Below are 11644 nucleotides of genomic sequence, written 5' to 3' on the forward strand. Positions count from 1 at the left end.
AACTATCTATCCGTATACGTTTACACATAAGCTAATCACTTTGAAAATCTATTATGAAACTACAGTTTCTTTGCTGCTTTTTTCTTTGTAATAATGTTTCTTGTTTCTTGTTACCGAGTACACCATCGACTCCGATCAGTGATACACATTATAATTTTCTTTTGGACTTACTGATCGAAGAACGTCAAGCGAGAAAAACCCTTGAAACCTACGTTACTAGAGATTTCCCCAAACTTCAGGAAGACGTTGCCAAGCTGAAGCAATGTGGCTGTCTAAATTCAGTCGTGCCGAATAGTATCTCTAGCGGAATCGACAACCGGACTGAAGCACTGGAAAATGAATTACGAGATGTCAAGGACGAACTAGTTTATTTAACGTCGAAGTACACTAATCTAGTTTCGGTGTATGCCAGTACAATCTCAAAAACATCGGAACTTGAACAAGAACTGAACGTGTTAAAAGGGTTGAAAATATTCGCTGACCTTAGCGCGGTAGCTAATATTCAAAACCAAACCAATAACATTACATTAGAACTGAAGGCAACTAAAGACAAACAACTGGATTTGATTTCGGAAGCCAACGCTCGGAAACAAGACTTTATTGCATTATATCATAAAGTTCAAAAACAGATGGAACTATTCATAAAACGAACGAAAATCTTGGAAATGTGTCTGAGACTTTTAAATCCATTGTCAGTTCTGTAAATTCGACGATACTAAACAGAATGAAAATTAATATTGCGTCTTTGGAACAGAAGCTTGGAAACCGTATTAGTTTGATTAACACGACAATTAGCATTGGTAAGTATAAGAACTCAAAGGAAGAAAAGTATCGAGGACTTTTTTTTATTAAATGCTACATATTCGATTCATTGAAAACAAAAGTTGTGGAAAACGTAGCTTGCGTTGAGCTTACAAGTATATCTATGTTTAAGGAGTCCGTAAACGATGTAGTTCGATGGTATTTGTTTTCATTAGTTTGCTTTTGCCTAGATTGGTAGAGGTAATTTTATCATTTTATTGGCATTCCGATGATAACAAACTATCACCATACTAACTACTTGTTTCTGAAAGGATTAGTTAATATCAACAAACCTTCTTTGCATGGAAGAAATGATTTTGCTTTAAGGCTAGAAACCACTAATTCCACTTTCCATAGGCTTCTATGCTAATTTCACAATATTCAATGGCTTCTCTGGACTTGACCTTAACTTTAACCTGCAGAGGACTATATACCAGCATGATTCTACATATGTCAGCTCACAATCCTCAGAATGGCATGTGGGGTTAGCAGACTTGCAGTGCAGTACTGGTTACCGGAAGTGAAGGGTCTATAGATAGCATGGGAAATCCCAGTGTTTTCACAAGATAGGGGTATATTTAGAAATCATTATGGAGATTAGGCTTCACATCACAAGAAGCAAAATGCACCTATAAAATGTACAGAAATGTTTTTCCTTTCATAAACTGTTTAATTTGTTTTAAAATAAGATGATAAGATAACTTTTTTCACAGCACTATGAGGAACAGGGGTAATTTCTGCATAGGACTACTTTTGCGAACGTTCCAAATGCTCATTGGTTGAATTATATTGGTGGTCTGTAACCTAAACCGTTTAAATTCGCCTTCGGCTATACACATGAAGGTGACGTGTTTCAATTGAACAATCTGTCGGAAATAACACCTACCGCACGTGTATCTAAATGAACTTATATTATGCCTATCTTAACACTCGTAGCAAAACTATGTAATAAATGCGATGACATTTCGGTGTTCACTTGTCAGCTGCTCGTCGTTGAGTATTCATTGCAAAACTCCTACTTCTCGAAACCCTTGACATTACACGAATTCTAACATACATAAATGTTCTGCAAAAGGTTTTATGGTTAAGCTTATGAATCGATTGAAATACAAATGTCTCTAAAAATCAAAACCGATATGGTAAGTCTTTCTCCAAACGAGGACATAATTTGATTCTTCACACATATTTTCCTCTGTTTACCGGACATGACATAATTATCTGGACTGGTGAATCTAGGAAACAGAGGACGCTTACTCTACTATTGTACTTGGTTAAGAATTCGAGCTTTTGATGCTGTACGAGTAGGTCAAGTAAAGTCAGTTTTCATTTATTTTCTTATGTTGTTTCAGTGTCAATTTTTTTTGTTTGGTCCACGGCTTTTGATTTTCTGTTGGTTACAGCATTATTGCATTCCACGGAGCAACTGGATGTACCAATGCCCGACGAACGAGTTGAGGAATAGTTAATTCTTTATAGTTTGTTTAAAAGTCCTGTATTATCCTGTGCACTACCCATCATATATTGAGTGTAGTGGAAATAGCAATCCTGAGTAATGATCACTGTACCTTACCCTTCATACTTTTTTTCCCAGTGGCCTTGTTTTGAAGGGGGAGGGTTGTGATCACGCCAAAGTACTTTAACTCCGCCGCATTTTTTGCGCCTGTCGCTTGTCACGAATTTCTGGCCTCTGTATGTCGTTTCGTTTTCAATTTTGTTTATGTTACTTAAGTATGTAGGGGCAACTCTTTCACTTTACCTGTGTATAATTGATGTTTTGGGGCCAGCTGCAGCCTGCCCTGTGGTGCGAGGGTTTCCTAGTCGTTCATTGAAAGCTAATGGGTAGTCTTGGCCGGACATTTGTTTCCCGATGGGGTTGTTCTTTCTTTGACATATTCACCATACCTATTCTCGCTACATTAAGTGTAATGCTATAGCAATCCTAAGTGTTGCTCCAGGGAAATGGCAGCAAGCTGTATGACAGCTTCGCAATTGATAAAAAAAAGTAGTTTGTTGTTCCTTATTCTGACTTAGAGTGCAGACCGTCTTAAATGTTAAAAACAATTATGAAAGTTTGCTCTCTCGGTATCATATCTTTGCTATGGTTGTTTGACGAGCGAAAAATTGATTTTATGTGGCCAAGATGTCCAAAAAAAGAAGTCGTGTATTGAATATAAAATAAATAGGTTTTAAATAATAATTTTCATCTTGGAAGAGCTTGAAGTCATTAGCATTAACTTATATATCAATCAAATATTTAAGATACATGCAGATCAAAGTCCCTCAGAACTAAAAACAAACAAGCGTTAATTAATCCCTTCAAACTATTTATGGTAATACATTTATATTATAAGAGTACATATGCATGTATTTGTATATGTAAAATTTGTGTAAATGAATTTTGTTGCCATCAACTCGGTGGTAATAAATTATAATCAGTTGTCTAGGAAAACATTTTCTTTTTTCTAATCTAATTTAGCAATTTCCTATCCTGAAACACGTGTGAGATAATCAGAACTTTTTTGTGTGGGACAATCAGAATTATGAAATTTTCAAAGGTTTGGCAATCAGGAAAAAAAACTTTTAAAACCACTATATTTTCAATTAATCGTTGTAGAAAAACTCCAACTATTCAGCGCTACCAAGTAATTAAACATTTTTGTCATGTCCTCTTTAATTGGGTTCTTTAAGGTATAAATAACAGAGTTTGCGACGCGACGAAGGAACTTGGTGATGTAGAGAGTCCGTATGTCCGTTACAAATTGTACAAGCTCCCATGCCTACATTTCTCAATGGATTTAGATAAATTTGTACCAAAGGTTACTGATTCTCAAAATTGTTCACACTGGTGTAATCCAGCACTTTTATGGGATCTTCTCATCGCATTTTATTTTAAATATCAACCAAAAACATCAGAATTTAAAGTAGAGTACTTGGGATTTCTCGATGTTTGTATAATGATTCTCAACCAAATATCTGTAAAAAATTGCTTCTTTATGATTCAAATCAAAAGGGAATGTGGAAATGTTGTTTCGTATCTTTGAACTTGTAGGATTTCTTTCTTCTCTCGAAATATCATGACCAATTTAAAATTTACCAAGCACTTACATGAATGATAACTTCTAGCATATACAACTAAACTCCTATTTTTCCGGACAAAAATTTAAGTATGTTCATGTATTTATTATAATTGTACTGATACGCAATAAACACCTTGACACTTTTCAACACCGACTTTTAACACATCTGCGTTTTCTAGATAAGATATGAATTTATAACATAAAAATATTCTAAGAAGAAATAATGAATACAAATATAACAAATGAATGTTTTGAGCCCAGTTTGACTGTATAAGGCGAAATAATAAATGTCTGTTAAAGGTTACCCTTCCTTCCCTACTTTTTTGCCTATCCTTACATATTTCAGTGGTATTTGATAAAATGCCATTAAACTATCAAATTCTAGTTGAGCACTTAAAGAGAGGAAATATTAATATTTCAAAGATATGATTGCTACATTTCAACTAATTTCTCTTTTAGAAAAACCAGTCTTCACGGCTTCTCTAACATCAGCGAAAACATACAGTTTAAGTGACATTGTAAAGTTCGACAAATTGTGGACAAATAAAGGGAATGGTTATGATCCGTCGACTGGAAAATTTACAGCTCCAAGATCTGGAATCTACTACTTCTCTTGTACAATCATGAAGAGCGGTGACACTGTTCGTGTTTTCCTGATGCATAACAACCAAATGACGGTGTCTATTTATCCTGGCGGGAACAATAGCCATGAAAGTGGTACACTGAATATTGCTCTGATCCTTAGTAAAGGAGACCAAGTATACATACAGATTCATGTGACATCTGGAAATATATATTCCGAGTCTAATAGTCATTTCAGCTTTTTTTCTGGGTTTATGATATAAACTTAAAAGTTTGGAAATTATTTCATCAATGAATATTTTTATTTACTAACTCCAGGCTTGGTCAAATTGACCAAAATACCACTCCTGAATAATGATGTGAATTATATAAGGCAAATGTATATAATGAAACTTGATTTGCTTGTAATTTGTCAGTTTTTACTATCGAATACCTCTTTCCTTATTTGTTATTACAAGTACATTAATTTTCTAATTATCTTTATAACAATTTTCAAAATTTTTTGTACCCTAATTTTATTAGTATTTGATCCAGCACAACATTTATGAAATGTTCTACTTACTATAAGATTTCTCGACAGAAAGAAAGTCAAAACTATTTTTAGTTACATGCATATTATAGTTCTTGGAGTACTAATATTCCGTATGTTAACTGATTGGGCAAAGTAGAATTTATTTTACTTACAAATCACTAGAATGACTTGTGATCGTGTGTTTCTATAACAAAAAAAAAACAAAAACAAAAAAAACAAAAAAGAACAAACAACAAAGAATAAAAAAATAACCCGAAAACAGACGCAGTTAATTGCGTTTTAAACTGCTTGATTATATAGAATGTTACGCTTGCAATAGCATCGCTTAAAGGTTAGTAAATTGTTTGTCAAAAATTCATGTTTTATTTTAAAAAATGTATCATTCAATTATTTTGTATACATGTATATTTCTACATATATAGGGTATCTCACTACCACTCTTCAAAGATCATTTTGAAACTACAAGCGCCATTATTTCTTTAATCATTGTAGAATTGTTGACCAACAATTTTGATAATGTCCGAAATGATAATTTTAAAAAGATTCAATACTTCAGCTTGGCTAAAACTATTTTAGCTTTCTTACAGAAAAATACATCAGGTATAAATTCTATAGTTTGTTCAGGGGTAGGCTGAATCTGTTCTTAGCCTTGACATACTCTGTCAGAAACTTGTTTATATTTGATACGAGAAGAATTCTGCAACGTCTCCGCTAACTTTCAAGACTAAGCTATTTTTGCATTTGTATTGCTCTAAGATATTAACTTTAAGACATTTATAAAATATATTCTCTCTTTACTGTTTATCCCCTGTTGAATATTTAAGCACCTCGTGAATTCAACGGTTCGGTAGTAAAGTTTACTATAGTCCGTCAATTTCTGGATTGTTCAAAGAAATAAAATGAGGATATCATGTAATGATAATTTTTACAAGCCAAAGTGAATCATTTTACTGTTCATCCTTTAAAGAATTTGTATTCTTTTCGTTAGAAATGAGAAGAGATTGTTGTACCGTTTTAATGGTTTTATTTCATCCTTTCAGATAAACCTGTCTTCGCAGCTTCTAACATCCGGTTAAACCTACAGTGAATATGATATTGTAAAGTTCGACAAAGTGTGGACAAATATCAGGAACGGATCTGTTCCGTCGACTGGAAAATTTACAGCTCCAACTTCTGGAACCTACTACTTCTCTTGTACAATCATGAAATCCACAGGTCCTGTTTTGGTTTTCCTGATGCATAACAACCAAAGGATTGAATCTATTTACCCTGGATTGAAAAGCATCTACGAAGGCAATACACTAAATATTGCTGTAATCCTGAGTATAAAAGGGGACCAAGTATATAATGGCATACAGATTCACATACATGCTGGATATATAAATTCCGGGCTAGATAGTCATATGAGCTTTTTTTCTGGATTTATGATCACAAATCAGTTTTACAAATTATTTAATTTATTGATATCCCCAGACTTGGCCAAATCCTAATTTTCATCATTATCCTGAAAGAACATGTTTATAACGATGCTTGATTTTCCACAATACGGAGACGAAATAATTTGCTGTAACCAACTATAATTATTATTTGAACAGCCATGTTATATGATTAAATATATGTATACAATGAAAAGAAAGAGTAAAAAAAACATACTAGTAATAAATGTTTATTTTTAATTTTCAGTATTTTCACACCTTTGGGGTGCGTAAACTTTCTTTTGACTGACATGTAATCACCAGAATGACTTTCGATTTTAAGTTTTGAATTAGGAAATCAAAGGAATGCAATCCCGGGAAAAAGACTAGACAGGAGATACAAACACATACAGCAAAGACATAAAATAATCAAAAAGAATGCAATCCACGGACAAAGATTAAACAGGGAAAACAGAGACACATAACAAAGAAAAACATAAACTAACAAAAATAATACATATAAAGAAACGAGCATCGAACTCCACTAAAACGGGGAACATTAACCAGGTGAACCGGAAGTAAGCGTCCTCTGATTTTCTAGAAACACCCACCGAGTTGCTCATAAAAAGTCATGTCCAAGGTACACGAAAGAGGAAAAGAAAACTAACATCTTCAATATTGTAGCAACATAACCCTGTTCCAGAAGCCTTATTGTAAGAAGTCTAGCGCGGTACAAAAGTCTGCGTAGTTATGGCAAGCTCTAGCATAACGTATGAGTCTGTGTAATGAAAAATCCATATGAAGATTCTGAAGGGATGCTGCCACAAATGTGAGCAAAATGTACCATACGAATGAAAAGTCATTGCGTTTGTCGTATAGTATGATCAATAGTTATCCTTTTCCATCGATCTCTAAGTGTAGGTCAATATATGAGACTGACTTCACAGTGTCTGTAGTATCCTTTATCTCAAATCCTTTGAGGGTAGATGCGATGTATGAATTACCCAAAACTAGGATTGTTTAACGGTAATACTTCATCTTTATAACAGATTCAGGTCAGTTATAAAGTCAGCATCGTGAGAGTGAAGGACTATATCACTAAGTAGAGGAGCACAATTTGTTCTCATTGGAATTCAGTCCGTTTGTTGACAAAAAGCGTCCACCACACTGGACAATAAATTGTCGATAAAAAATTCCAACATTTTGAAAGAGTACTCAAAGGAACCAAGGTAATAGCGGTAGTCAAAAGAATGTAATCCAGGGACAAAGACCAGACATGGAAAACAGACATACACCACGAAGAAAATAAAGTAACTAAAATCATACATACAAAGTAACAAAAGCAAATGAGCAACTCGGACTCCACTAAAAACTGGGAGCATGGACCGGTAGGGTAAGCGTCTCTGCTTTTCTAAAATCACCCGCCGAGTTGCTGAAAACATCCTCCGGTATATTTGGAAGATAACTTGGAATCGTGTTTTACATAGTATAAGGAATCTCTACCAAGTACTACTTATCTGTATCTAGGTGTACCGTCTTTTCTGGAGTAACAACGATGTATTATGTTTTAGAGTCGGGATTTCAACTGAGTGTAGGGAATAGAAGTATAAATTCATTAATTTTATTGCTGTTGCAATCTGATAATAATCTTGAATTCAGGGATTCCAGAGGATTTTTTGAATTTGTCAGGATTCTCATTGAATTCGGGGTAACATGTATCGTGTTTGGAGTGGAAACCCTCTTTGACAGCTGTGGGAATAGAAGTTAAAAGTTTTGAGAGGTTTGATAGTACATTTTGCAGATCCAACTATGTAGCGTTGTTTGTACTGATTCTTGTAGAGTTATGGACGGTAGAATACAATCATCATCTTTAATATAGCTCGAGAGACCAAGACAGGATAGCACGGATTTATGGTTTTCCATTACAAGTATCTCTTCTCTGGAAAGTGGTAACAGTATAGGTGTTATTACTGCTGTTATATTCTATCTATACCTCATATATATCACATATATCAGATATAGTGCGTTTTTCAGACAAAATAGTGTTGTTTTTGGGCTTTGTCTGCTGGTACGACTACATATTTGTCATGTATAGTAGACAATGTTTTGGCCACATCGGGGTCTTTAAAACCTGTTGTAGTATTGACACTCATTGGCCTATTTAAACTTTCATGCATTTCAAAATTAGACTTTACAGACTTTATTCACTCTGGCAGTAAATCAATGTCCATTTTCTTCCATAGCCTTCCACAAGATCTATAAGAATTTAAAGTTATAATATCAATTTCTGGAGCACGGATCAGGATACTTTGTACATTTATAAAGGACCTTACGGAGGGATTCGTTTTCTGTGATATTTGAACCTCCTATAATGATGTTACCGGAAGGACCATATTTGAATGGAGAGTATTTGCAATAACAGTCAAGTGGTGTAGCCTTGAAGTCTTCAAATAATGTTGTCTTAAAACTGGATTTTGTATGTTACACATTGCGTAGTTCATATTGCATATCGAACACAATTTTTTGTTTTTTTTCTGTCACATATTAAGAAACTATTAGCAATAACTAATGTACTTACATAATTACATATTCCATTATTATTTAAGTCCAGTATAATTTGGTCATATGCATGGAACCAAATTATTATATATCAAGTAGGTTTTCCGCTTTTTATATAGTCAAACCCTCCTAAATAGATCATATTGGTACTTCCCGGGTTAGTTTGTATGCAGTGTCAAACCCAATGAACAAACAGGTTTGACGTGTTTTGGTGCAAGTATGAATCAGTTCATAGTTATACTTACACTTGTTGGAATTTCGTTTTGCTTTTCGGTGAGGGATTCGCAACAGCAATCAAGCGAAGAACCCATTGATGACGAAGGAACATTGTAACTTTTTGATGCAATATATTGGTCTCGAGAGAAGATCTCGTCTCCAGTTAGAAAAGCAGGTAAAACAATTGCAATCAGAGTTAGTAATACAAAAATCTACTGTGACAGATTTATCTCAGATATGAGTTCGATTAATAAAGGCTGTGAGTGTATGACCGATATAAAAATTAATAGTGTTGCACTAGAAAAATAGGAACAAACAGTAAAACAGGACTGTGGCGATCTAGAGCTGGAGAATCTTTGCATGGAAATAGTTGAAACGAAAAACAAAATGTTTTTTCTTGAAAGAAAATTGTCAGATCTGAAAGCTGGGAAAATAGTAACAGAGAAACGGACCCTTAATCACTTAAAAGATACTACGGAATGGCTGTTACAAGAAGTGAAGGCTATAAAGACCATATCTGAAGCCAGGGATAGGGTCATTCGTGGGGTTTTGGATAAACATCAGACCACTAAAATCAAACTAAACGCCTTAAACACCACCGCAGAGATTATGAAGACATCAATTGAGGATGAATTCAATTTGATAAATTCCAACTACAAAGCGCTTTTGGTATCCCAAATGAGCAAAACACACGCTTTATCAGAAGAAATAAAAAGCTACAAATAAGGGACAAGCGAAAATGGCGGCTGAATTCAGAAGCAGAGAGAAGGCGTCACATGTGATTAATAGCAAACATCAGAACTCAAACTACCTTTACATGAACAGCTTATCGTTACAAGTTAACATAACTCATAAACGCATGGAATCGTTACAAAATTCATTAAAAAGAGTAATCAAGGGAACCACGGTTATAGCGGTAATCAAAAGAATGTAATCCAGGGACAAAGACCAGATATGGAAAACAGACATACACAACAAAGAACATAAAGTAACTAAAATCATACATACAAAGTAACAAAAGTAAATGAGCAACTCGGACTCCACTAAAAACTGGGAGCATGGACCAGGTGCACCGGTAGGGTAAGCGTCCTTTGCTTTTCTAGAAACACCCACCTAGTTGCTCATAAAAAGTCAAGTCCGGGGTAGACAAACGAGGAAAGGAAAATGACCCGTTGAATAAATCAGTTTTCATGGTGCTGATGGATACACCATAACGAACCACGAGTTCATGATAACGACCATAAAACTTCTGCAGTGATGACTTCAATCTTGTAGCAACATAACCCTGTCCCAGAAGCCTATTTGTTAGAGTTCTAGCACGATACAAAAAGTCTGCGTAGTTTCGGCAAGCTCTAGCGTAACGTATGAGTTGTGATGTGAACACTCCATACGCAGGAGCCGAAGGGATGTTGCCACAGATGAAAGGGAAGTTGACAATTCTGAATGAAAAGTCATCACGTTTGTCGTAAAGTTTGGTCAATAGTTTTCCTTTACCATCGATTTCTAAGTGTAGATCAAGATATGAGGCTGACTTCACAGTGTCTGTAGTATCCTTTATCTCAAGTTCTTCTGGGTAGATTCGATGTATCAAATCCCCGAAATTAGGATTGTTTAAAGTTTAAAGATAATACGTTATCTATATAGCGGAAACTGAGATTGAAGGATCTAGCCAAACGATATTCTTTCTTCCTGATAAGATCAGCTATAAAGTCAGCCTCATAAGAGTGAAGGAATAGGTCAGCAAGTAAAGGAGCACAATTTGTTCCCATTGGAATGCCGACCGTTTGTTGAAAAACACGTCCACCACACTGGATAAATATGTTGTCAAATAAAAATTCCAGCATTTTGTAAACATCTTCCTCTGTATATTTTGAAGATGATTTGGAATTATTTCTTACAAAGTATGAGGAATCTCTACCAAGAACTATATATTTGTATCTAGGTGTACCATCTTTTTTGGAAAAACAACGATGTATAATGTTTTTAAGTCGGGATTTTAACTGAGTATGGGGAATAGAAGTATACAGTGTTGAAAAATCATAGGTTTTAGTGCTATTATATTTATATAATAGTCTTGAACTAATTGTCTCCAAAAGATCTTTCGAATTTTTCAGGATCAACATTGAATTAATACCACTACGGGAGTAACAAGTGTTGTGGTAGGACTGTAGACCCTCTTTGACAGTTTTGAAAGAGGTTTGGTGGTACATTTTGCAGATCTAGCTATGAAACGTTGTTTGTATGGATTCTTGTGAAGTTTAGGAATCCAGTACATAGACGGTAAATCACAATCATCGTCCTTGGTAGAGAGACCAAAAGAGAATAGCACAGATTTATGGTTTTCCACAATCTCTTCTTTAGAGAGAGTGGTAGCAGTGTAGGTCTTATCACTGCTATTACTTTCTACGTCTACCTCTGATAATAAACATTGGATATAAAACGTTTTGCAGAAAAAAACGATG

General features: G+C 34.7%; 1 protein-coding gene across 2 annotated transcripts; it reads left to right on the forward strand.

The window, feature by feature from the left end:
• Window positions 1–578: 578 nt before the first annotated feature.
• Window positions 579–6233, forward strand: LOC148620667 (complement C1q-like protein 3). 2 transcript variants are annotated; one of them, XM_088574351.1, is made up of 3 exons: window positions 579–800; window positions 4338–4595; window positions 6033–6233. In XM_088574351.1, exons 1-3 carry the CDS (start codon window positions 725–727, stop codon window positions 6077–6079), a joined length of 381 nt encoding a protein of 126 aa, XP_088430477.1. In that variant the 5' UTR covers window positions 579–724; the 3' UTR covers window positions 6080–6233. The 2 variants fall into 2 exon arrangements, with proteins under 2 accessions (XP_088430477.1, XP_088430476.1); XM_088574350.1 differs by lacking the exon at window positions 6033–6233 and having other exon boundaries at window positions 4338–5346.
• The last annotated feature ends 5411 nt before the right edge of the window (window positions 6234–11644 follow it).

Source organism: Perna viridis, chromosome 3 (assembly GCF_037379345.1).
Source record: "Perna viridis isolate PV_CMFRI_1.1 ecotype Kerala chromosome 3, ASM3737934v1, whole genome shotgun sequence".
Taxonomy (NCBI): domain Eukaryota; kingdom Metazoa; phylum Mollusca; class Bivalvia; order Mytilida; family Mytilidae; genus Perna; species Perna viridis.